This window comes from Bidens hawaiensis, unplaced genomic scaffold, assembly GCF_021521415.1.
Source record: "Bidens hawaiensis isolate Kalapana, Puna unplaced genomic scaffold, B.hawaiensis_p1.1 tig00038193_1, whole genome shotgun sequence".
In the NCBI taxonomy this organism is placed as follows: domain Eukaryota; kingdom Viridiplantae; phylum Streptophyta; class Magnoliopsida; order Asterales; family Asteraceae; genus Bidens; species Bidens hawaiensis.
In genome coordinates this window covers 118,007-145,941 of record NW_027505536.1, presented here as the reverse complement: position 1 = coordinate 145,941, position 27,935 = coordinate 118,007, and the positions used below count along the sequence as shown (strand labels likewise).

Here is a 27,935-nt window from a genome sequence, read left to right as displayed (position 1 = left end):
CCGTATGATGCGTTTGAGTGAAAAATAATACCTTTACTCTGTATGTTGGCGTAGGGTCAATCAAATAACACGAATCATTAAATAATGCCTTTACTAAAACGGGCACCTAAGTTACCACGTAAGCATTATTAAAATAGGCCACGTGACAGAAAGAGTCATTAAGTGAGAAATGCGCGGGCGAGGGTTGATGGCTTCCCCATAAACTCCATGCATCAATCACGTACAGAAAAAGAAGAAGTTATACATCAATTCAATTAATAATAATATTGAAAATGGGAGGCTTTTTGTCATCGGAGAAAGGACCTCCACCGCCTATGGTGCTGGTTCCGCCGCTCTTCGATTTCCCTCCGCTTGCTGCTCGTACCAGGTCTCTGCGTATTTCTTCTTCCTCCATTATGCGATCGAATCAGTGTTATCTGCTATGATTTCTGAATGATTTAAATAGCAATTTACGTTCGAATTAGTGTTTTTCACTGTTGCAAAAATCCTGACTAGTAATCCCTTAATCACTAGTCCCCACTTCAATGATTAATATTGGGCTAATCGGTCAATGATCGAATCTGGCCAAAATCGGTAGTTTCCGACGGGATTCCAGCAAAAATCAGCGGTTTCCAGCCAGATTCCGGCAAAAATCAGCGGTTTTCGGCGAGATTCCAGCAAATATCAGTGGTTTCCAGCGAGATTCTAGCCAATTTCCGGCTAAAATGTATTTGTGTATGTATAAAACTGAAAATTACATATAAAAATGTGTGTGTATATAAAACTTAAAATTCTACATTAAAGTCCGATCCGATTAATCTCGATTAGTCTCGATTAATAGTTATGATTTCTGAATGATGAGATGACAAGTGTTTACAATGTAACAATAAGTTGTTCATATTCATTGCTTATGCTATTAAGGGGTTTACTTATCATTAAAAATCAAATGCTTTGATAATAATAATAATAAACTCTTAAGTGATGCAGGATGTTGGAGTCATCATATAATCTCTTACTTGGGAAGCTCGTCTTAAAAAGCCTTTTCGAAGATTATTTTGATGCAGCAAATCATTTCAGTACGATATTCTTATTGAAGCCAATTGAAGATCATCACGTTGATTTAGTCGCATCTGTATCCATCAAAACATTTCATTACTCACTTGTACATGTTTCTGATATCGCGTTTTGTTCAATATAGATTTATGTACTTATGCTTCATATAGAGTTAATACTTAAGAGCTGACTTTTATAACAAACAGATTGAAAAGTTCCTTAGCCCACATTCAGGTTTCAGGTCCTCTTGATAATAAGCCCGAGGAGCCAATAGTCGGTAATGCATTATTTCGCTGGCAAAGGTATTATTATATATCCTTCAATTGTGGGTTGCTATTTGTTGTATATGTGCGTACCTGGATAATGAATTTCGATCAATGATGCAAACCTGTAATCTTTATTTCTTGAACAATTGCCTGGATTAGTCTCTGAATCGTGAATCACTTTCAGATAAACCTATTTGCGGGCTACTCGCAATGATTTATCGGATAAGACAGAGATTTCTGTATATGAAATTGGATTTTGAAGATTTCTATGAATGTGATGAAGAACCAGAGAAGAGTAACCGTCCTCTTCTGTTCTGTCTAATTCGACAAAGTGACAAAATCCAGGGAATGAAAAATATCGATTAATATAATCCAAATCAAATTTCCTTATGAGCCCAATTAAAACAATTAAAAGTCCTTTTAACATTACACTTAGGCCCAAGTAGATAATTACTTAAACCCAAGCATAAAACCGAATAACAAAGCCCAAATAACATTATCGTTAAATGAGCCCGCACTCCCGCGCCACCTAACTCGTTTAATCTATAACGTTATTTCCTCGATCGACAAGCTAATCCAATATACTAAAATACATGTCGATAACACTAAAATTACCAACACTGTTTACTTTTCTTGGCATTCATTGAAGGAAACCTTTTTTTTATGTATGTCACAGTGATGCTGAAGATCCTCACACATTCACAGATCTTTATGTATCCAGTACTGATCCGTAAGTAATTATTTTATCTTCCATCAAGAGTAAGTTTTACGCTTAAAATATTCTTCCGTTATCCTCTCACATGTATGTGTTTCCAGGATTTTGCTCATGAGAGCATGCGCATACTACCCAAGATATGGTTTTGGGGCATTTGGCATTTTCCCAGTGCTTAAGAAACAGAGGTTTGCTCTTCTGTATCGAGCAAACGATTCATTTCAAATCTTTTTAACCTTCTTATTATGGCTTTATATTCATTTGCGAAGTTAACTGTTGTACAGAATATGTTCAGAAGACTATGGTACAATGGGCTTGAGATTTGGCTCATCACATTTGTCATTTGGAACCACATTTTTGCCATATTCAAGTATGTAATGTAATGCAATGCAATGCATGTTTAAGAACTAATCTGCTTTTCAGATACATTAATGTTCTTTTCAGCTTTACTACTTTTCGTTTACCTAATTACCTTTATATAATACTAAATACTGATATAAGTTATAACAACACCGAGTTTTTCTTTATAATTTTCTGATTGTAGTGGGAAATGACTTCCCGAAATCTGCGTGGCTGGTGACCAAGATGGGAAGGTTAACTGCTGGAGTCCAATACGATCCTGGGTGTAAGATTTTTCGCACCATTTTTTTTTTATATTGTGATTATCTGTCCAATTTCTGAAGTGCTTTACTCTTTTGAAGAAAATTTATTTTGTATGAAAGCATTTATATGCATTCTTTACTTTTTTTGATAAATTTGATATAACTTATATGTTATATGGTATAATGTAATTCACTAATTCATCAAGTTATGTTCTCTATACTTCCTGTAGTTGTTCCTCTATAAACATTGCTGTTTATTTAAATATTTTGTTGAGGTTGTAATTTGACTTGTTCTCATGGTTTCTGTGCTTGAGTAGTTGAAAAGGATGGTGGTGCAAGATATAAAAATTTGAAGAATTGGAATTGCGCCATAGGCTATGGAATCGGATCTGGCAGCCTGTTAAGCCCATCTTTTAATTTCGGTCTCGAATTTGCACAGAACTCCAAGGTTTCCCTTTGTTTATGGTTTCTTGAATTATCATCAAAACATTATCCGCTTTGTACTAGTTTACTATTTATTTTACGCCTTTAATTCTCTCCCGCTAGTGTGCTCATTGTTCTTTATGAAACCTCAACTGCAGTTCATAGCCTCTTTCTATCAGCATGTGGTGGTTCAACGAAGGGTACTCTCTCTCTCTCGAACGCATACACATATGTATATGTAGTATGCAATCATTTGTCTAAGAGATTGACATAGATTATTGAATTACGCAGGTAAAGAATCCACTAGAAGAGAGTGAAGTAATTGGAATTACTAATTACATAGACTTTGGATTCGAGCTGCTGACAAGGTAATTTAGCATGTTCACTGTTCAATGTGAAATCCTTTCACACATGATTTGAAAAGAGAATCTGGTCTTTACATTTGTGAACAGAATGAATGAACAAAAGGGATCAAACAACATCCAAGATTCCACCTTCAATATTGGTGCATCTTGGCAAGCCAATAAAAACATCTTGCTAAAGGTTAGCTATCTTGATTTCAATGCAATGCTTCACATGTGAATTTCGCATGCGAATTATCATGTTAAGTTTTGAATATTGTTCATGTCTTGTACAGGGAAAAGTGGGCCCTAATAGTTCATCCGTGTCTTTTTCTTTCAAGTCATGGTGGAAACCGTCATTCAGTTTCAGTGCGTCAGGTATAACTTATGTGACGAAGCGTATTTATAGCAGCGGAATATATTTTGTAAAAGCTTGCATCTGTTAGACTGATTACAAAGGCTATAAATAGCGGGTTACAATGCACATACAAGGAACGGAGAGAACTAGGTCTAAATCTGTGATAAATAATAACCACCATAATATATATCTAAAAGTAGTTTAAGCTATAAATAAGAATACATTTAATACACAGTCAATGATTAGTATCCTTAACATGCTCCCGCAAGATGGAGGGTCCATCGAAGACTCCAATCTTGGATCAAAGGCGGTGAAATGGACCTGATAGAGGGGTTTAGTACTTTAGTGAGCACATCAGCAAGTTGATCAACAGAATGAATGTGTAGAACCCATAATGAAGCATTAGTTACTTTTTCCCGAACAAAGTGATGATCGAGTGCCACATGTTTCATACGTGAATGATAGACCGGGTTGGCACACTAATAAGTAGCACCAGCAATATCATGTAGGAGATTTACTGATTGATAGATCAAGTTCCAATAGTAGGTTCTGGACCCAAGATAGTTCGGTTGCTCCGTCTGCTAATGCCTTGTACTTAGCCTCAATTGAAGATTGAGAAATTGATTTTTGACGCTCCAAACGACGTGAGAGTATGTAGTAACCAAGGCAGATAATATAGGTAGTTGTGGAGTGCCTTCTTGTCGGCCACTCCACCCCATTAAGAATTGGTAAAGGCCGTAAGTTCAATGGGAGAACCACGGTTTAGAAACAAACCATGATGAATTATGCCTTTCAAGTATCAGAGAACTCGTTCTAATACCTGTCTGTGAAGCTGAGTTGGTGCATGAATGTATTGAGAGAGTTTGTTGACCACACAAGAAACATCGAGTCGTGTAAAGCAAGATATTGAGGGAGCCCACCAATTGTCGGTACGTTGTAGGGTCAATGGTAAGCGAACCATCAATAAGAGAAAGTGACTCAGTAGAGCTAAGGGGTGCGGCAACGGGTTTAGTTCTGTCCATTTAAACGTGGTTAGTAGATTTTATACGTGAGCAAGTTGGGATACAAATAAACCAGTAGTGGTGGAAATAACTTTTATACCAAGGAATTAGTGTAGCATGCCAAGATCTTTAATGGAAAGTTTTTCGGATAATGCGCAAATGATATGTTGAATAAATTAATCATTGTTGCTGGTCATGACAGTACCGTCAACATATACCAAAAAATAGGAGGCAGTTCCATTCTAATTGTAGACGAATAAATATAGGTTAGCTAAGGATTTGCGAAAACCTATTTTAAGAAGGAACATGACAAGTTCCGTGTACCACACACGTGGTGCTTACTTGAGCCCATAGAGAGATTTCCGAAGACAACAACGGTGATCCGGAAGATCCATATTAACATAGCCCGGAGGTTGAGACATAAACATCTTCATGCAAGGTTCCATACAAGAAGGTATTGTTAACATCGAGTTGTGGGATGGGCCTGTTTTGAATAAGGCAATACCAAGAACCGTTTGGATAGTTACGAGTTTAGTGTCCGGACTAAACATTTCAAAGTAATCCTTGCCATACTCTTAAAAGAACACTTTGGCAACTACGCGAGCCTTATATTTCTCAAAGGATCCATCAGGGCATCCTTTGATGCAAAATACCTATTTGCAACCGATAGGTTTATGTTGTGAATGAGGGACAAGTTCCCAAGTAGCGTTTGCGATAAGAGCATTAAGTCATTATCCATTGCCTTTCGCCACTCTGGATATTTTAAGGCTTGATTGTGAGTTGCTGGGACAAGGTTCTGAGAAATTGGATGAAGTGTAGTGTGGTTGACAAATTTAGGATTATAATATTTAATTGGGTTACGAGTGCGTAGGGGTAGAGGAGAAGTGGGAGGTGAAGAATCAGATGAATTTAAGTGAGGAGTAAGCGGAGATGTAGGGATGGATGGAGATGAAAGTGGAGTACTCGAGAAAGTGGTGTGGGGTACTGGTTTGAGATTGAGCAGTAGTGTGGAACTCGGTAGTGTGTTGAGGGTGAACGGGAGTTTAGGGAACATGTGGTGGATAGGCGGACTGCATTGCTGGAGGAGGGAATGGGCCTGAGAGGTTATGTGCGGGTTGATTCGGTCAGGTGGTGGTTGATGGGCTTGAGATGGCATATCTGGCCAGGTGGTGGATATTGATTGTAACAGAAATAGGGGTTTGGGCCTGCTAACTAGAAGTGGATGATGAATAGATAGTTTGTGGTTGGCTAGGGGAATGGGTTGGTCTAGTGGTATGCTAAAAAAATTCATCCACGGTAGGAATGGACAAGAATTACCTGGAGATTTTGATGGAAATTTGGGCTCGATAAATTCCACGAGTCCGGAGTGAGAGTCGTCGGTTGGTGTAATCATATCACTTGTAGGCCAATTTGGAATTTGATTAGCCTGGGGACGCACATTGTTTTGAGCGTGGGTGAAGTTTGGACTTTGCATATGGATGAAGCCACGGATAACACAAGCATCCAAAGGATTTTAGATTGTTGTAGGTTGGGTTTTGGTTATAGAGGGTGGAATATGGGCACTGATATTCAAGAAGCAGTGGGTACGTGATTTTTGAGATAAACCGTGGTTTGAAATGCATATGTCCTAAATGAGAGAGGAGGATGACCATAGTGAAGAAGGGGCTAAACGGCCTCCACAATGGGAGGATGACGGGTTTCAGCAACACCATTTTGCTCTGAGGTATGGAAGGGGGTGGGGTTAAAGTGGGAGAAACCTTGAGATTGAAGATATAAAGTAAGACTAATGCTTTCTCCACTATTACCGGTGAAAAGAGAAACCAAGGAGTTTGAAAAGAATTTCCAACTAGCAATTTGAATTGTGAAAATAAAGTAGAGACATGAGATTTATGTTTCATCGGATATAGCCGAATGTACTTCGTGTCAAAATCTACAAAAATCACATAATAGGTGAAGTTATCAATTGATTTTCTACTGTTCCCCAAACATCTAAATATATTAGTTGTAAGGGTTTTGTAGTAGTATAAATGAGTTAATACCAAAGGAATCAAGGAGTTTGAAAAGAATTTCCAACTAGCAATTTGAATTGTGAAAATAAAGTAGAGACATGAGATTTATGTTTCATCGGATATAGCCGAATGTACTTCGTGTCAAAATCTACAAAAATCACATAATAGGTGAAGTTATCAATTGATTTTCTACTGTTCCCCAAACATCTAAATATATTAGTTGTAAGGGTTTTGTAGTAGTATAAATGAGTTAATACCAAAGGAATCCTTGTGACTTTTATTGATAGAACACGAATTACAATGGAAATTTTGAAAATTAAAATGTAAACTAAATATTTGGCTATTTTCTTGAGTATCCGAATGGAAGGGTGGCCAAGTTTATGATGCCAATCAAGAGATGCAGTGATTGAGACTACGTGTATTTGAGGCAAGGATGGAAAATTTACATAGTAGAAATCAAGGTAACACCCCCTCCCTTGCGCATTAGGCGTGCCCCCCTTTGAAGATCCTTGACAAAGAAATGCGTAGGAAAGAATTCAACAGAAGCATGATTACTTTTACATCATTTTGCAACATATTTGAGTTTGTAGTTAACATGAGGAACACACAAAACGTCTTTTAATGAAATGGAACCATGAGATGTGTTAAGGTCTGATTGACCAATATAAGTGATTGATAGGGTTTTACCTTTGCAAAGGACAATTTCATCCGGTCTGTCATACTCGGACAGAGAGTGAACGGACGAACAGTCAGTGGTGACATGGTGTGAGGCCCCATTGTCAAACATCCAGGGGTGGGAAGTAGTGACATTAGCTAGCCGGATTTTGGGTCATAGAACCACCTATTGTGACTTGATGTCTACTATGCAAATCTTCTATCCTTGTTTCAAATAAATACAGTCTCAATTTTTTCGTCTTTCGTTTGCATCACAAACGGGGGCACCCTTCCATTCAGATTTTCAAGAAAATAGCCAAATGCTCAGGTTTACATTTTAGTCTTCAAAAATACCATTGTAATTCGTGTTCTATTAATAAAAGTCACAATGATTCCGTTGGCGTAAACTCATTTACTACTACAAAACCTTACAACCAATATATTTGGATGTTTGGGGACCGGTTGAAAAATCAACTGATGGCTTCACCAATTATGTGATTTTTGTAAATTTTCACGAAGAAAACGAGCGAGCTTCCTACAATCTTCAGCTTCGTGAACTGCAAAGTTACATAACTGACAACAAATGTTGTCACGGTTTTCACAATTACTTCCATAGTTCCATTAGAGTGAGAGTCGTTGGACCACTGATTGCGAAATGTTTTGTTGTTGGAATTGGCATGACTATTTCCATTAGAGTGAGAGTCGTTGGACAGTGATTGCGAGATGTTATTGTAGGGGTATGGTACTAAACCCGGCTTACGACCTTAATTTATTATATTTGGCTTATTTTATTATGTGGACTAATACAATATTATTGGGCTGAGGGGGTTTTGTGGAGGTAAGCCTAACTGGGCTAGGCCCATTAGGGTACCATGATGGTGGCCATGAGGCTCCCTATATAAGGAGGTCTCCACCTCCTTATTAAGGGTTGTTGTTGCTCTCAATAAGAGCCACCACCATAACCATTTTTTTGTCTGTAAACAAGAGATCCTCGAGATTTCTTAGCAGTCACCTCCACACCCCCCATATTTCTATGGCAGGTCTCGAACTACCGGAGAAGAAGATGAAGTCGTGGTTCGTTTATCTCGAACACCGAGGAACATCGTCATGGATCAGGTCAGATTCATTTCATGTTTCTTCATTGGCGCCATCCGTGGGACCGGCAACGAGCTACCCTTCGATTTTCGTCTCGGTTCTCAGATCTGTTCATCCATTATTTCAGACCTGTGATTCTTTTTTCTCCCAAGAAAAATCCAGATCTGGAAGTTTACAGAAAGATGCTTCAAGATTTGTTCCATTAAAGCTCAAAAAGATCCATAGATCTAAAAGATGCTTCCAGATCTGTGCAAAAATGAAGCTGAAAAAGATTTGTAGATCCAAAAAAGAAACTACCTGATTCGGACGGTCAAGCCTCCGGATCTGTGATGGTTTTAAATTCTCTCCACTCCGAGCTTCAGATCTATAAAAGGAGGAATTTTTACACGATCCAAAAACTGAAAATTACAGATCTAACTTTCAATTTGTAGATCCAAAAATCTTTCAGATTTGTCTGCTTTATAAACAAGAAAAAAAAAAGCAAACTATTAAGTCTAATATCTATCTTACCTCGCTCGCGCGAGACAAGACACGCATTAGACTGGGGGGGCTTGAAGGGGTATGCACCCGCCTTAACATCGAGCGGGGCGGGTCAACCCACAAGATATAGACAAGAGGCTTGAAATCAGGATGTCATGAAGACGCAAAGCCAAAACCTATGCGCGTGGCGCATATCACATATGCTCACGCATATCACGTATGCTCACGCATCACATATGCTCACGCATCACATCTGCGCGTGGCGCATATCATGCTCACGCATATTACATATGCTTACGCATATCACATGCTCACGCATATCACATCTGCGCATGAAACATCTGCGCGTGAGAATAAAGAGAAGACCTTGCGCATCCCCGGGATAGGCGCATAAAGGACAACACAACAAATGAGACAATAGTCTAATCCAAATCAGGATAAGGACAACCATGATGGTACTCATCAGACAACCTTCCAGAAGGTATCTTTTAAGGAATAAAGAATGTGCTGATGTTGACAGCTGCCAATGAAGGGTGGACAACTCAGCAAAACCCATGTGCCACCACGTGATGGCACATGGGTCAGATAAAATACCTTGGTCAGAGAATAATCAATGAAAAAGCACCTTCCAGAAGACAACATGTGGGTTGGAGGACGACTCCATGCCTTTGGTTTTGCGCAGAAGACTTCGCCGCCATGCATGCGCGCCCACGAGTCACCACTCCGCCGCCATGCAAGGGCACTGCGGAGGATCAAGATTCTGTTACCATGCATGTGCACTGCCAAGGTTCAAGTCTTTGCTTCCATGCATGCACACTGCCGAGGATCAAGACTTCGCCGCGATGCATGCGCGCCCGCGAGTCACCACTCCGCCGCTATGCATGCGCACAGCCGCGGATCAACATTCCACCACCTATGGAAGATCCCGCGCACATGGAACGCAGCACAACTTAGAAAATGTCTCATGTAAAAGTTGTCAAGTTCGTAATCAAGGCTTTTTAAGCCATTATGAATAATGATACGCTCTATTTTTTCTTAACATGCGTTCTATTACCTTTGCATACATGTTTCACACTTCCCTTTATTAATTTTGAGCAATATGACAACATTGTATTGACATCAAACTAAAAATAAAACGAAGTAAAACATACATGCGCGAGCTTCAAGCTCAGACGCGGTTAACGAGTTTTAACTCTAAAACGTTAGGGCCTTAGCCCAATAATATGAGCCTTAACTCAAATTACTCAGCATCCATCCTACGTATTGCGCAGCTGGACCATAAAAATACCTAAGCACAACTAAGGCAAAGCACATGCGCGCTCAACCCTTCGCCATGAATGCGCGCTCAACTCCCGCCATGCATGCGCGCCCAACTCCCCGCCATAGCGGGTTGCATGCACGCTCCCGGCGATTACTCTCCGCCACAGCGGGTTGCATGCGCGCTCCCGGCGATTACTCTCCGCCACAGCGGGTTGCATGCGCGCTCCCGGCGATTACTCTCCGCCATAGCCCCCGCATGTCAACTTCAATCAACCGCGGATCAAAATCGCTCCCCGCGGATCAACTATAATCTCATGCGGGTCATTTTTTGCTTCCACGTTGCGAATGAAGCTTTATGAACGCTAAGGGTCAACTTTAGCTTCCGCAATCAACTTTAGCTTCCGCAATCAAATTCTGCTTCCGCAAGCAAAGTTCCCGCGAAACAAAGGAACAATCAAAGCCTCAAGGGTCAACTTCTGCTTCCGCAAGCAAAGTTCCCGCGTGGCGTTATCAAAGCCTTAAGGGTCAACTTTAGCTTCCGCAATCAACTTCTGCTTCCGCAAGCAAAGTTCCCGCGAAACAATGGCACAATCAAAGCCTCAAGGGTCAACTTTAGCTTTCGCAATCAACATCAACCTCCACGCCGTTCGCGAAACAAACAAGCCGCATGCGTGCTCCGGCGATTCAACTCCGCCATAACATGCCGCACGCGCTAAATAACAATTGGCGGATCACATTGTGAACTCCCGCGGAATTGCCATGCTTATTACAACGTTCATGTGCATATCTAAAGCTATGTTGGAATTGCCATGCTTATTACAACGTTCATGTGCATATCTAAAGCTAGACTTCGCTTGTCTTTGGGTATTATTAACAGTAGCCATGAGTGTTGGTGATGATGTTGTTGTGTGGTTGAGCTCCCTTTCAAAGTCAACGAGCTTCTCAAACAGTTCTGGAAAGGTGATCTTTGTATCAAGGAGACGAAGGCCTGTTGCAATATTCATGAAATCATCACTTTAACTGACAAAGAACATGAGCCATTAGGTCCATTAGGTCCTCGTCTTTCACTGGGTGTTAAACTAGAGTTAGTTTGTCAACGATTGATTTCATATCATAAAGATATTCAGTAACGGTTCAGGTGCCTATCGGGTTGGATGCGTGTTTGAATTTTAGAGACATGACTCTAGAGCGAGACGGGTTCGCGAAGCTGGTTACCAGCCGTTCCCAAGCTTCTCGAGAGGTTTCAACATAGGCGATCAGCGTTTGTATGGTGGGTGAGCAACTGCCCAGAAAAGTTGTCAGAATAATCTGGTCATACTACTACCATGAATACAATTCCGGATTAGGTTTAGTGGCTTCGGCGTCAGTAAATTTTGCCTGAGGGGATTTAGTTCTTGTGATAAAGTGAACTAGATCTATATCGGAATAGGGTTGAATAGACATGCTTGCGCCACATTGGGAAGTTGGTGCTTGTGAGGGTGATGTTGAAATTGGTTTGAGGTTGTGAGTTGAATCACAGGAGGTGGTACCATGATGGTGATCGGAAAAGGTTAAGGGACCGGTGAAAATTTAAGGATCAGACTCGTTAGAGTGTCATATAACAACAGAATATATTTTGTAAAAGCGTGCTCCTGATTACAAAGGCTATAAATGGCCGGTTACAATGTACATGCAACAAAAGAAGATAATTAGGGCTAAATCTATGATAATCAACTACCACCATGATATTTATCTAAAAATAGTTTAATTTAAACCAGAATACATTTAATACACAGTCGGTGATTAGTATCCTTAATATTATTAATACTAAGTTAATGATATTATCATGTTTACATAATTCAATCCCAATGATTATGACTATACAAGAATAATGAGCAGCTACAAGAGAGCGGGGCAAAGGAAAGACATCTTTCGGTTTTGGTGTTCGTGTGGACAACATGAGAGAAGCAAGGTTTGTGTTGTGTTAAAACGATTAATGATTAATGATGTTATTTTAAGTATTGAAAGATTAAGATTGATAAGTGATGTTTGCAGTTACCAAAGGGCGGATCCGAATTTTGTAATGTTGACACCAAACAAAGAGCATTTAGCAGAGGGAATCCAATGGAAAAGTGGCACAAGACCGTTTCTGCAATCAGATGTAAACTCCGGGAACTTCGATGGTGTGCCTAGGGAACTCAGACCCTTGGGTAGAATTTTATAATTTGCTTCTTTTCTTGTTGTTTCTATTTTTTTTACATGTCCTAGAAAACAAACTGTCATACACATGGGAACTTTTATCTGACATTTTTTTTATATTTAAACTAAATAATTTCAAAGTTTTGGATGAACTAACTCGTGGATCGCAAGTCATTAACTAGATAATGACTCGTAAAAACATTTAAGCCATTATCCGTTAGATGTTAAGTCATTATCCATTATCCGTTATACTTGTTGGGTACCCGATAACCAATTATCCGTTAGATATTAAGAATTACCTATAGAGATTCAAAACTACTTTTACCATTCTATCTTTATGGAATATAATTAACTAATAATTTCGAAATACAATAAATAAACGAACAATAGAATAGTAGATTACTCTATTATCGAAGTAAGGATGTGAGGAGTGCCATGGGCAAACCAGTTCGTGTTCATCAGATAGTTCTCCAACACCGCCCCTTATGATTCGGCAAACTCATTCGAGGAAAAAACCGGGCATGTGAATTCGAATGCATAAAAAGCTAGAACAATATTGATTTGTGTGGAAAAGAGAATCAGTAAGCTTGGGAACACCGCCTCTTATGATTTGGATAACTTTCATGTACTTGGGCTTAACCATTACCAGTTGATTTGTTGGTTGCAATCCCTTCATCCTAAAACCAAAAACAATTATAAAAATGTGTTTAAGCATTATTAAACATTGTTAGGGTATAGTACGTTTTGGTAAGCATGGTGTGAATAACCTAATATCATATTCGTTGCTTATGTTGGTTTCATAGGCCTTGTTTGGCCCAGTTTATTATTTGAAGTCAAAAGAGGAGATATGTGCGGGCGGTCTGGCCCAAGACCAACCCTGTTTAGATTTCTTGTTTAATAAGATGTAAACTCTAGATTAGTATCTCTATATATGATTGCAATGTACTTATAATTGTTGTCACTCAACAAAGAATACCTAGTTGCCACCCAATGGACGTAGGTTAGTTTAGACCGAAGCACGTTAAATCCTCATGTTCGTTTATTGCTTTCGTGTTTGTGTTTAGTGAGTGCGTTAATCCTAACAAGTGGTATCAAAGTTTTGGCTCTTGATCGGGATCACACGAAGAACAAGTTGAATTGGTTCCGCCAGCGTCGCCGTCCGTCTCTCACCGCCACAGCAACCGACTGTCGTGATTGTCGTCGAAGATTGTAGTTGTTGGGTTCTGTTTGAAAGTAGTTAAGCACTGGAATCACCACCATGTAACGCCGCAAGAAGAGTATAGACCCGGAGTTTAGTCGAATATCTTTATTAGGCCGAAGCCTTGTCGGTTGTTTCTTTTTTTTTTTTTTTTTTGAGAACTAGAGACTTGCTTTTGGGAATGAACCTTTGACCAAGATAATTAATTTTGACTTGCTTTATTAATATACAAAGTGGCAGTAGGCAACGCAGTTTGTATTTTACATTGAATTAAGTGGGCTCAAAACTCTTTTGGACCAGGTTATTACTTTTTTCTCTTCGAGTGTTATAATACAAGAGCAGTAGGCCCAGCTTGATGATTTATTGTGGGCCAAAGTCTTGGCAATTTAGATCGGAAATAATTTTGGTTGAGATTCTAATTTGCAAAGTACGAGCCAAGAACAGTTGAAGCAAGAATCTATTTTTCGTTGAAGAACAATCATCACATCAGAAGAAATCGTTTAACAAAACGAAGAACCAGTGTCAACCGCGTTTGTCAGGTTTTATTATTTCTGTATTAAAAATTTTTGTTTCTGATTTTACAGTTCGTATTTTTCGTTGCGTTTTAAATAGGTTGATTGTTTAATAGAGTTCTGTTGAACAGTCGTTCAGTTCAGGCCGTGCCATTGCTGTGTCTGTGCTTGTTTTGATACAGGTTTTTCGTTTAGTCATTTTCATGGCAGAATACAAAAAGGTTTCGCTACAGAAGTTTGACGGACAAAAAGTTTGGTCGGTGGAAGATGCAGATTGAAGCTCTACTTTGTCATAAAGACTTAAATGTAGTACTTGAGGATGAAAAACCAGAAAAGTTGTCAGAAGTAGATTGGAAGAAGTTAGACAAAAAGGCTAGGGCTTGTATTACTCTATCGTTGTCGATAGATGTGGCATTTAACATCATGAAAGAAACCACAACGCGTGGTATCATGGAGTCACTATCCAACATTTATGAGAAGCCCTCGGCAGCGAATAAAGTCTATTTGATCAAAGAGCTAGTAACAACAAGAATGAAAGAGGGTGGAGTTACAACGCATATTAATATTCGATCTTGTTTTGCTTAGTGTCAGTCAACATTAAGTTTGATGATGAAGTTCAAGGCGTTTTGTTATTATCTTCTTTGCCCGAAAGTTGGTGTCAAACAGTGACTGCAGTTTGTAGTTCGTCTACAAAAATTACCTTTGATGAGATTCAGGATCTGATTTTAAGAGAAGATTCAAGTCGCAGAAGTTCAGGTGAATCATTGAGCAATATATAAGTCACAGAAGGCAGAGGTAGGAGAAAATAATGAGGCGGTGGGAGCATGAAGAGGAGTCAATCTAAGACTCGTTAATATATTGAATGCTGGAAATGTAAAGAGAATGGACATTTCAAGAATTAGTGTCCGAATGGTAAGAAAGAATGAACACTACAAAAGATGACACAGATGACGGGGTCACTAGTGATTAGGCTTTGGTTTGCAGTGTTAAGAGTAATGGGTGATGATTATGATACATCATTTCATGCCACTCACTGTAGTGAAAAGATGAAGAATCTAAAAGTTTGGGGATTTTGGAAAGGTTCGACTAGCGAACGATGGTATTCTAGAGGTTACGGGTATAGGAGATATTGATTTGAAAACTTCAGCCGGTACTTTTTGGACTTAGAAAGACGTGAGAGTTATTCCAATTTGGAAGAAATGTTTGATTTCAGTTGGGCAGTTAGATGATCAGGGGTATGATGTTAAGTTCGGGAATAGGCAGTGGAAGATAGTCAAAGGAAATCTCGTGTTGTCTCGTGGCAAGAAAAGGGGATCGTAATATATGGTCGACATATTACTGGAAGGAGTTGATCCAATTCCGATGAAAAATAAAATCCGGTTCACAGAATCTCGTGGGCAGAAGAGGGTTCATTTTTTGAAGTAATAAATTCAGAGACAAATTGAATATTCAGGATGAACGAGCTAGGAAGGTTAAATCAGTTTGGGGGATATTGTGACAGTTGGAGCACGGGTCGTGTTTTAGTTACAGTTCCAGGTCGACATTGGATTAAGAAAGCCAATATTCCATATGTAAAAGTCTCTCCGATAAATTACTTACTGAATATGAAGAGTGTTTGTTCTAATGATATCTCAGGATCCAACAGTTCGTTATAGTGGGAGCCGATAGGGACAGAGAACAAACCAGGGGCAATTTTAGCCTTGACTGATATGTTGGAACTCCGAGGAGCTTCAACAGGCCTTTAGGTTAGTTGATGAGAATGTGGTGGCAACTAGAAGATTTTTAAGGTTCAGTTTACAGAAGTACGATCAGGTGTACAGAAGAGAGTACTCAAGGCCTCCGAATGGGAGATTGTTGAGTTCCTAGGCCTTGTTTGGCCCGACTTATTATTTGAAGTCAAAAGAGGCAGGTGCGGGCGGCCGGGCCCAAGCCCAACCTAGTTTAGATTTCTTGTTTAATAAGATGCAAACCATAGATTAGTCTCTCTATAATATGATTGCTATGACTTATAATTGTTGTCACTCAATAAAGAACACCTAGTTATCACCCGTGGACGTAGGTCAGTTTAGACCGAAGCACGTTAAATCCTTTTGTTCGTTTATTACTTTTGTGTTTTGTGCTTCGTGTGTGCGTTAATCCTAGCAGCATACCAATCACCACTTACCCGAATGCTTGCCCTAAGTGTTTAGAGTTTCATGTTTCCAGTTCGATCCAGGTTTTCTTTCGTTTCAATTTCCAAGCGATGCATACAAAATCAACCCCCTTCATAATAGAACTTTACATATAACGGCTCGACCCACTAAAATTATGTTGTATGTATTCGAAAGATAAATCATTAAATCCATAGCACTTTATTTAAATAGAAGACATTTTTTTTGAATTCTAAAATCCCGTAGCAGATCACAGTGTCCCTATTTGCTTCAATCAATGTGAATAAATCTTTTTTGTAATTACACATGGACATGGTGGTCTTTTGATAGGGACATGGACACATGGTTCTCGAAGATGCAAGAAACATGGTGAAGTTGGGTCCATTGAGACTCATTTTTAAAAGTTGGGCTATTTACACTATTAATATAAAGTTAGTTGTGGACTCTTTAAAATTAAATTATAATCTCATATGTATCTAAACAAAAGTGCAAAAAAGAAATCTATACCTAATAAATATATTTTTCTTTGGAAAATAGTTTACCTCCTATATGATTATTACACGATTCAGATATATATCCAAGTTATATAAAACCCCCAAAATTCCTACATAGATTTGTTTGTTATTTTTCTATTTTGACTTTTATAGACACATTTTTTTAACAATGTTTCGAACTACCCTAAACACTCAAGTGTTATCTTTCTGAAACGTAATGTCAAACGTCTATACTGATTTTGACATTTCAGACATGACTCTCTCAACAACACCATCAAGGAAGAAACCATCCCTATAGGAAAACCCAATTGAAATCAGATTTCGAATTATAAAATCCTAAGCCTTAACCATATCTCATGCTGCTATATTTCAAACATGACACTGTAAGATCCTAAACGTTAGAGGTGCACAAACCAGTTTAATTTAAAACTAAAAACCCGTTCGCTTCGGTCAACAAAAGTCAAAACCAGTTTATAATTGGTTTCGGTGCGGGTTAAAACCGGTTTCCTTACCACATTACGATCGGTTTCGGTTTGTGTTTTGACTGGTTTTCGGTGGAGTAAATTACAAACTGGTTCCGAATCTAAGGCTTCAATCGGTTTGGTTTTGGTTCAATTTTTGAATCAGTTCAGTTTATTTACCCAAAGGTCATGTGCAGTGGGGCTACAAATGTGAGCGACAAGGGACGACGAGGGCGAGAACACCGCTCCCCCGGGCAATAAAAGGGGTGACACAAACATGTCGCCCGCTTGCGTTATGATGATGACGACGTGGCGAACAATGATTGGAGGGTAGGGTAGGGTAGGGTAGGGTAGGGCGATTTTTCACTACACATAGTTTAAAGCATTAACCATAAGAGCTATAAAAATTAGTTAAAAAAAAACTTCCGTTTTAAATCCATCATCATCATCATCATCATCATCGCTAAAAAGAAGTCATCCCTAATAATCAGAATGGCGGCTGCCCATTCATTCTTCTTCTTCTTCTTCTCCACATATCCATCTCTCCCTCATCGATTTCGTCCTACAAACTCCACTCTCTCCATCTCTCGAACAGCCTTCGCTCAACGCAATCTCCACACGGCCTGCATCGTCGCGTCTCTCCCTCACCGTACCTACTCGCCACCGCCTGAATCTGTTGTCAACAAGTTTCTGGATTCACTCGTCGTCTTAATCACTTCCGTGGCTCTATCTGTTTCGGTATTTGTCACCGATGTCGACTCGGCTGCTGCCTTTGTTGTCACTCCCTCTCGGAAGTTGCAGACGGATGAGCTTGCTACCGTTCGCCTCTTCCAGGAAAATACTCCTTCGGTTGTTTATATTACCAATTTAGCCGCTAGGTAGGTACTGATAATATTATAAGTATAAAAGGAATGATTGTGATTTTTGTTAATTAATTTGGATAGTAATTTGTGATGTTTTGATAAAATAGTTTTTTTTAAATAAACATACTTGATTAATGGGTTAACACAAAAGGATCAAATTACAATAGAGAGATAGAGAGGTGGATACGTGGGCAACAAGCTTTGTCGCTACCTAGAGGTGCACAAACCGGTTTAAAACTCAAAACTGGTTTGGGTTAAAACCGGTTCGGTTTGGTCAACATAAGTCAAAACCGGTTTATGATCGGTTTCGGTTGGGGTTGAAACTGGTTTCTTACAATGTTACGATCAGTTTCGGTTCAGGTTTTGACCGGTTTTTGCCTGGTGGAACCGGTTTTGGTGGAGAAAATTACAAACCGGTTCCGAACCTACGGTTTCAATCGGTTCCAAACCGGTTTCTACATAATCTGTTTCAAACTGGTTCGGTTTCGGTTCAGTTTCTGGTTAGGTTCGGTTAACCGGTTTATTTGGGCACCTCTCCCGTTTTGAATGGCAAACCCGATCCTACTAAAAACAGAATTATAGTCTTTGGCTTTGATAAGTTACTGTGCACAACCCATTGAACTCTTTTCAGAACGTAATAGCTTCATGGGGCAAGGGATCCAAATGTATCAATATGTTTGGATCACTGGATAACAAATATGTTTTGATAATATTATAAAAGGAATGATTGTGATTTTAGTTAATCTGGATAGTAATTTGTGATGTTTTGATAGAATATGTAAAATGATGTAACAAATATGTTTTTGGATCACTGGATAACAATTAACAAATATGTTTTGATAATATTATTAAAGGAATGATTGTGATTTTAGTTAATTTGGATAGTAATTTGTGATGCTTTTATCGAGGATTATAATCAGTGCAATCTCACGAATCATGGCTAGTCAAAGATGGAGATATTCTCTCCATAAGCTATGCCTCGCATATAATTGTAATTAAATGCATTTCTAGAATTAGCTTCCAATTCTTGTGTGTGTGTGTATGTCTTATTGTAATAGACAAAGTGTGTTTGATTATACCCTTCTTCTAATATTGTGGTTGTTTATCATCTTTTCCAAATCTATCTATTCATTGTTAGTTTTGGCCTAGATCACTGGACAAAAATATCAAAATGCATGTTTTCTAATTCATATTGATCAATTGAAGTCAATATTGTTAATTTGCTAGTTTTTTGAGTGAAGTTATGTTTATCTAGACGGGAAAATACTCCTTCGGTTGTTTATATTACGAATTTAGCTTCTAGGTGCTGATAATAGTATTAAAGGAATGATTGTGATTTTAGTTAGTTTGGATAGTAATTTCTGATGTTTTTCCCTAGATCACTGGATAAAAATATGTAAAATGATGTTTTGATAAAATTATTTTATTATGTAGGCAGGATGCATTTACTCTGGATGTATTGGAGGTGCCTCAGGGGTCTGGATCAGGATTTGTTTGGGATAAGAAAGGTCACGTTGTCACCAATTATCATGTTATTCGAGGTGCGTCTGATCTAAGGTTGGTTAAGTTTTTACTCTTTCACTTATTTCATACAGTGGAATTTGAGGGTGAATGTTGTGTTTTCAGATAAGGCTCTAATTATGAACAATGAGTTGATTGATTGGTTGTAAGTTGTTAACTGATTAGTCAGTTAATTCACAAGAAAGAAATAATATTTGAGACATGAGAATTAACAAAAGTACAACAAATAAGTGGTTGATGGATCCTAATTATGTATTATAGATGTAAGAGTGTTTAATTTTTCCATGTTATAAAGGCAATCAAAATAACTGCAGGAGTAGAAAGCCGTTTGGTGAAAAACTTGAACTAAGTTTAAGAAAGAACAAAAATTTATTACTAATAACCTCATCCTTCTTAGTCTGTGCTATTCTTGCTAACCTCATAAAATGCGTAATTTGATTTGAGTAACAATACGCAGACCTAAAGCATCTCCCTTCTCATGGCACGTGTCTCAATCTCCTTGTTAGCTTGATTTTTAGGCCGACCAATCATTTTTCAATTCCGTTTGTCTATTGTGATTACACTGTTTCAGTATTTATCTTCATCATTTGGTTTTGTTAGAAATGCCGATGATATCATTATTTCCCTTCTCTGATTTTTCACCGAGTTAATTTATGTAAGTGCAGGGTAACTCTTGCTGATCAGACCACATATGATGCAAAAGTTGTCGGGTTTGACCAAGATAAGGATGTTGCAGTACTGCGTATCGATGCACCAAAAGATAAGTTGAGACCAATACCAGTTGGTGTGTCTGCTGACTTGCTTGTTGGCCAAAAAGTGTATGCTATTGGGAACCCTGTGAGTGTGCATATACCAATTCTTTGCATTACAATATGAGTATTGTATGTATGTATGTATATTGTGTATGCGTACGTTCATGTTCTGTTAATAGGAAGTTCACATAAGTCATAAATGAATTATACTGACTGTTTATATATCTTTTTGCAGTTTGGGCTCGATCATACTCTAACAACTGGTGTCATCAGGTATGTATTATTGCTACAAGCAAAAGGGGGCTAAAGACACCTAAACCGTAATAGTAAACTAGTACTAATTATAATTAGAGAAAATTGCACAAATGGTTCTTGTGGTCTGACGATATTGCAAATTTGGTCCCTAGATTTTAAAATTTGCAAATCTAATCCAGACATTTGTTAAAGGTTGCATGTTTAGTCCCCACCATTAATCCCAGTTAGTTTTCAACAGAAAAGTGATGTCATGTGGCATTTATGTGAGGGTTTGTGTCTTTTAAAATTTGGAACCTTGATAAAATACTTCTTTAAACTCTAGAATTCCTAATGTCGACTTCATCACCTAGGTTATGTACCAAACCTTTGATTTTGCACTGATCGAAGGTGATAAGTTGACGTTAGGAGTTATAGAGTTTTAAAGAGCATTTTATGAGGGTTCCAAGTTAGAAAAGACACAATTACCCTCACATGAATGGTACATGACAATATGACATTACTTTTTCGTTAAACATTAACGGCGGGGACTAAACACTCAAACCACAAAAATCAATTGTGCAATTTCCTTTTATAAGTTGTAAATAACAAACTTCATGAGGACTTATTTTCTTGTTTGTAGTGGGCTTAGGAGAGAAATAAGCTCTGCAGCAACTGGTCGCCCGATTCAAGATGTTATCCAAACAGATGCTGCAATTAACCCTGGAAATAGTGGTGGCCCACTTCTTGACAGCTCAGGAAACCTTATTGGGATTAACACAGCTATATACTCTCCATCTGGTGCATCATCGGGTGTTGGATTCTCCATCCCAGTTGACACAGTGAGTCACTCAACTAGTTAACTCAGTTTAAATCTCATCTAGATTTTACAATTTCGCTTTTTGTTCAGGTGGGTGGAATTGTTGACCAGTTGGTGCAGTTTGGAAAAGTTACCAGACCTATTTTAGGTATTAAGTTTGCACCCGATAAGTCAGTTGAGCAACTGGGAGTCAGTGGAGTACTTGTGTTAGATGCGCCTCCAAATGGCCCTGCCGGAAAAGCGGTAACTTTTGTATATGCTAATTATAATCAGGATTTTTAAGTTATAATCTCTAGTTGCTGATATGGCATGAGTCTGATTCATTTGAACATACAGGGTCTTCAATCAACGAAACGTGATACGTATGGAAGGCTTATACTTGGGGATATTATTACTTCTGTAAACGGGAAAAAGGTTGTTAATGGAAGTGATTTGTACAGAATTCTTGATCAGTGTAAAGTGGGTGACATGGTAAAACACTATACATGCAAGTTTCCTTAATATTCTGTGTTTCCTTATTATTCGTTGTTTCCTTATTATTCCGTGTTTAGGTTACTGTGGAGGTGCTGCGTGGTGATCATGTAGAGAAGATCCCTGTGGTGCTTGAGCCAAAGCCTGATGAATCATGAATTCTGGGCATGTGAGGTCAGGTTGTAAACTTGTGGTATTAATTATGGGAAATGTCTCACTGTATTATTTGATGTATTGTTTCCAAATTGGGGTTATGTAAATAGTGTACACTTCTCTGTGAACCCGAAACTGCATAGTTGTGATTCATTGGGAATGTGGTTATAGTTACCAACCCTTGTTAACGACATACACGTGTTGCTTTTAACTTCATTTTTAACCAATCTATTGTGTTCTCTTTTATAGGACATTAGGTAAAAAGTCACTGGACTCCGCAACCCATCGTGTAGAAAATTTTGTTTCCTAAGCTTTTGTTAGCAATGTCACCTTGGTAAGGATGTTTATACGGGACTTATTAAGGGCAACAGTAATTAGGGTTAGATCTTTTCATATCCATTTGGATTGTGGAGTGAAATCTTAGCCTAGAGGCTTCTGGTCCTTTTGCTTAAATCCCTTTTGTGGAACTAGATACTAGACATTCTAGCCTTGGCTGGGTGATAAAGGTTCTTGCCTTTAGGAGTAAAGACTAGGGTTCAAAACCAGACATGGGAGTAGATTTTCTCTTGAGTAGTTTACGAGGGGTAGATGGGTGTGTGGAGGTTCACAAATCGGGTATTTTCTAGAACCGGAACCGGTTTCTCGTATGGTCAACAAAAGTCAAAATCTGGGTTTGGGAGAAACCGGTTCCAGGTATAGTCGGGTATTTGACCGGGTTTTCTAGGTTTTTTTCGGGTAGGGTTTTGACCAGGTAAAGGTGGAACCTGTCCTGGTCAGGTCCTCGTCTGGGCAGAAACTAAAACCAGGTGTTTGAGGGGAGTTTGTAAATTATAGGGTGGGGTTTTGAGTGGTTGTGAGTATAAATTATAGGGTGGAGAGAGAAAAGGTACTGATTTTTTGTAAATTTGGGAAAAAAGGTAATATTTTGTAAATTATAGGGTGGAGAGAGAAAAATGTAATGATAAAAGTATAAAAAAAATATTATTTAATTAAACAGAAGAGAGAAATGTAGTGTTTTTTAGTGTAATTATAGAAATGGGATGTGGGATAAGTTGTGAATGCTCTTATTTTGTGGAGTTATAAACTCTTACTCGGTGATTATTTTTGGTTTCATGAATGCCTCAGGAAAAAAAGTGTATTACAAACAAGCATGGTAGGTTATCAATGGTGAATTATGTTAATATTTTCAATTTACTAAGGTGAAAACAACTTAATAGACGAAATCAACCTAGCGAAAGACGAGTAGACATGAAAGCTAGCATAATATTAAATGCAGTATGCAATGAAAAGGTATACACAGTTGTCTGCTTTTCATCATTGTGACAAAGTGCAATTTAAGGACAACGTCTAGTAACATGCCCATGTAAATGTCGTAATACAAAGATGATCTAGTTTTAATGTCATTTAAAGGGAAAGCATACTCAACTATGTATACGACCGAGCAATAGTTAGAATCTAGCCTTTAGATAAGTTGATAACGTTGGGTTAATGCGTAAGTTCCATGGTGAGAAAATGCAGCACGAGGACCACGTTTTGACCTCCGAACATTAGATGTAAATGTTTTATAGTTTATCTACCAATGCCCCATTTTAAAGCTATATAGCAATAGTAACAAAGAGCAGATACCAATGTTTCATAAGCCTTTTCCATAAGGGGCTTGGTTTCGAGGCAATCTAGAAAACGCCTCCGGGCCTTGAAGCGGCACCTCATACACATGAGTCAATATTGGTCATATTTAAGGTATGCAGGATGAAGAAATTATGAATGTTTAGTTGATAGAAAGGCGGATATGTAAAATGTTGGTAAATTTTGGAATCCAAGTTACAAGTCGGTAAACTTGAGGGACTAATATTGACAAGTTGGTCATAGTTGGTTAAGTTTTCTGATTATAATATGTTTCCTAATTGTATTATAATTATAATTGGTAATGTCTTAGCTAACATAAACCGAGGTATGGTTAGACATTATAGAACACACGATATGCAACCGAGTTACCATCAAGAGTTAAACAGAGTTAGGGTTTGAGAGATTGTAATTAGTTTTTTGAGTTATATTTTCCGATAAATGATAGTAATTCGTTTTGTTTGTGTTTGATATCGACCGGGACTTGATAAAAGAGACGCAGTGCACATTTTAGAAACATAACTCTCGTATACGTATGATAGCCACATCTTTTTACATAGAAAACGAAAAACAGAACAACCATGCAAATGACTGAAATTATTACACAAGAAGCTGCTCAATTTCTTTTATTCAAGGGAAATACAAGTAGAGATCAACGGTGAAGTTTTGGTGTCAGGGGTAACGATGGAGTTATACAAAAGTATCCCGCTCACGCAGAGGTAAGAGCCGAAAGGTTGAAGTCAAGTCCCCACAACTCAAAGGTCCCGTTCACAAAGTCGTAGTGTCCACCCTTGATGGCCAGTGTTTTGTTCACCAATCCGTTTCTAACAAATGGATAGGTCAACAGGTTTGCAAGTGACACATTCACTGCCTCCTGCAACAACATTAATACTTGTTACACCGACACGACACAGTTGGGGGTTATTACTATATATTATTCTTCTGTAAATAATATTTACCTTTTCGCAGGTCAGACATTGGTCATCAAGTCCTTTACTTCCATGTTCTGCTATAACCTTTGACTTTGCAGGCAGACCAATTTTCACCCATTCCTCAATGAAATCACTATGTGGTAAAAAAAATATACGTTACAAAGGTCCGATACAAATAAACCCTAAATATTATACGTTTCAAGGGGAAGGTTCATGTACATTTTAATCTTAACATGAGAACGTTGTAAATAATACCAATTTATAAAAAAATAAGAACATAAGAAACAATATCAACTACAATACCAATCTACATAAACAATAATTTATAATAACAAAGAAAAAAACCTAAAAATTACAACAAAATAATCAAAATCGGGAACGAAATAGTAACAGCAAATACCAGCAAATATTTACAACAGCAAAATAAAAAATCTAATAATAACAACAAAATATAAATCAGCAAATACTTATAACGTCTCATAATCGAAAATTAGCAAATACGAACAAAAAATAATAGGAAATACCTATAAAAATAAACCAAATAATAATAGCAAATTGGTTCTCACTGTTTTCATACTAAGAATAAAATGTATTTGATCTTGTTTCTACGTTCCAATAACATAATTGTTTAGCATATAAAATGGTTGCTTACGTCGTGTGTGGTCCTTCATCTGGGAAAGTCATCAGACCCTTGATCCCACCACATTTACTATGTCCAATTACAACTATTTGCTCCACCTGTATCATTCATATCCATAATTTGCAGTCAAAGATACAAAAATAGCGGACCGGGTCGAGTGGGGTGGGGTGATGGAAATGTTTAGATTACCTTGAGGTGAAGAACTGCGTACTCAACAGCGGATCCTACGCCAGCATATTTAGTCTGTTTATGCAGGCAAACCATGGTAAGTGATGAGTATATATGACTCGTGGTGTGTAGAAATTACAAATATACAACTGTGATCGAGTCAACCTTGTCAAAAGGAGGGACGATGTTGGCTACGTTACGGACCACGAATGCCTCACCGGGTTGGAAATCCAGCACGTGTGACGGGCAAACTCAAGAGTCAGAGCATGCGAAAACCATAAACTGTAGCGCATAATCGATAAATATGCATTAGAAAAGGCTATAAAAGTGTTGAAACAATAAAGTTTATATAAAAAAATTAACAATAGTTGTACCTTTGGGCTCTGGCCTTTGGAAAGTTCATCATACAAAGCTGGATTTGTCCTGCATACACAAGTAATTATTCGGTACATGATTATTTATTTTTCAAAAAATATGTTTGTAAAATATATATTAAGGCAACTGTAAACGTACAAGTATTTCTCGGTCTTGAACTTGGCAAATCCAGTTTTGATCCTCTCGACAGAGTCGAATGCGGGTTTGGTGTCGGGTGTTTGAAGTTGGGCTGTGATTTGGTCGATTTTTGCGGCGGCCACAGGTGCCAAGTCTTCCTTTTCACTGTATAATCAGAATTATCAACCATATTGTTTTAGAAGTTTTTAGCAGAAGTCAAAAAATTGTCCCAAAAAGAATTCGTCAGCCGACCCAACCCAGTCGTACGGAACCCTTAAGCGCCTCTAAGTTATCTCCGGTTTCAGACAAAAGAAGTGTTTGAATGGTGATTTTTTTCTATTAACTTATAATATTTATTTTTTATTTTTGAAAAATCTAAGTAAACCGTTTTGTTTAATTTTTTTTATCAATAAACTAAAAAAAATACTTGATTTTGAAATAACTTGTTTCTTAATAAAAAAAAATCCACGCTCTTTTAATTTGAACGAGCACCAACTCGTATGGTCTTTAACTCTGTAGTATAACACATCATATGACCCATATAATTTGATCAGACACCAACTCATACAACTCGTGTGAACATTATGGTCTGTGCGATGTATTAATACATACAACCTCGCATGACCAATTTTCATCTGTCAACGGTTTGTATGACAAATTAGTATTGTTTCTTTATACGACCAAAATGGACACACAACATATGCAACCATTTTCGGATACCTTAAAAGCTTCTTAAGTGCCGCAATCGCCTCATCATACGATTCACTTCCCATATCTTCCGTCTGCAAAAGACATTCATCAGCAACTTTATTCACCAAGTCATAAGATTTCTAAAACATACCCAAGTAGGTGCAACAAGCGGGGTCGGGGCGGCTAACACAGGCTGATTACGGATGAGTCTCGGTACTGGTGGACTGGCCGAGGACGACGGCTGCGAGTTGTTGTTAAGCCTCGCGAAGCAAGCGGAGACGGTGGACGATTTGAGGGTGGATGTGGTAAAGGAGGGTGCAAATGTGGCAGCTGTGGCAGACATTGAGCACCAACACACAGCCGAATGAGGTGATGTTAGTCATCGAGATTTGCTTGGGGTTTTATACACTAATTTCATTTCTTCGGCTTCTGCATGGATATTAGAAGATCAGGTTTGGACGTACCAGGTCACTCCACGTGGCAACCCTTCATGCATTTCAACTTCTAGTTTATGCGTATGTATGGGTATATATCACCATCGTTATCCATCTTTATTTCTTCAAATGTATTCTAGTAATAAGGGTATTAATAGTTGTAACATGATGGTATTAAGTTTATTATTATTATTATTACATTTTATAACTTTGTTATTTGTAAACCATTGAAACTAATGTTTTAAAAACCGGTATGTAGCGGCTGGTTGAACGGTTATACCGGATTTCGGTAAGATAAGCGGTATTTATAGCTTGGTATTTTTAGACGGTTTATTAGAATATCGTATTGTAGGTTTTTTCAAAAGTACTGGTTTAAGCAAGCGACTGGTTTTAAACCAAGAGAATTTTGATATTTTTTTGCGGCCCGTATATTTTTAAATGACTTTTAACCTGGTAGATAAAATTAAAACGAGTAAACATACTAAACAACGGTTCGTTAATCAACCAATTTTGTTTCTTGCAAATCCATGGTTGTAATTGATTAATTTCACGTACAAATACAAACTTCCTATTTGACTTGATCATTGCTCATGTGCGATTTTTGGTTAATGTGTGATGTTTATTAATGTACTTTAAGGTTATTTTTTGAGTTAGAGTTGTATTCATATGGAACTACAGGATAAACTATATTTCAATCCGGTTGAACTTCTCGGTACATCCCGATTCAACGGGTTGTATCATTTTTGAACCAAAACCGGCACGAGTAAAATACCGGATTTTAAAACATTGATTGAAACTGATTGAACCCGTCTAAACCAAAGTAACTTGGTTTTGATCGTTTGCTGGTTTAATTAATGGTTTGGTCCGATTTTAAACAAGAGATCCGTCGTGTAAACTAAGCTACTATATAACATTAGTT

General features: G+C 38.1%; 2 protein-coding genes and 1 pseudogene across 4 annotated transcripts; 2 read left to right on the top strand and 1 right to left on the bottom strand.

Annotated features, from left to right (window-relative positions):
- Positions 1–272: 272 nt before the first annotated feature.
- LOC143613803 (uncharacterized) lies at positions 273–12,445 on the top strand. 2 transcript variants are annotated; one of them, XM_077087420.1, is made up of 14 exons: positions 273–367; positions 967–1,055; positions 1,274–1,334; positions 1,975–2,028; positions 2,115–2,198; positions 2,295–2,380; positions 2,555–2,635; positions 2,930–3,060; positions 3,194–3,235; positions 3,327–3,403; positions 3,488–3,578; positions 3,673–3,754; positions 12,112–12,184; positions 12,268–12,445. In XM_077087420.1, the coding sequence occupies exons 1-14, from the start codon at positions 273–275 to the stop codon at positions 12,434–12,436; spliced, it is 1,215 nt and encodes a 404-aa protein (XP_076943535.1). In that variant the 3' UTR covers positions 12,437–12,445. The 2 variants fall into 2 exon arrangements, with proteins under 2 accessions (XP_076943535.1, XP_076943534.1); XM_077087419.1 differs by having other exon boundaries at positions 967–1,111; positions 1,267–1,334.
- Positions 12,446–17,718: 5,273 nt separating this feature from the next.
- Positions 17,719–22,188, top strand: LOC143613796 (protease Do-like 1, chloroplastic). Its single transcript, XM_077087412.1, has 8 exons — positions 17,719–18,104; positions 19,524–19,646; positions 20,276–20,447; positions 20,598–20,635; positions 21,237–21,435; positions 21,504–21,656; positions 21,750–21,884; positions 21,965–22,188. The coding sequence occupies exons 1-8, from the start codon at positions 17,719–17,721 to the stop codon at positions 22,040–22,042; spliced, it is 1,284 nt and encodes a 427-aa protein (XP_076943527.1). The 3' UTR covers positions 22,043–22,188.
- Positions 22,189–24,209: 2,021 nt separating this feature from the next.
- Positions 24,210–26,937, bottom strand: LOC143613804 (carbonic anhydrase 1-like; annotated as a pseudogene). The gene is made up of 9 exons (XR_013150181.1): positions 26,734–26,937; positions 26,613–26,674; positions 25,914–26,057; positions 25,775–25,823; positions 25,566–25,682; positions 25,422–25,475; positions 25,245–25,330; positions 24,620–24,725; positions 24,210–24,534 (listed from the first exon to the last, which is right to left on the bottom strand). The product of XR_013150181.1 is annotated as a carbonic anhydrase 1-like (transcript).
- Positions 26,938–27,935: the final 998 nt, after the last annotated feature.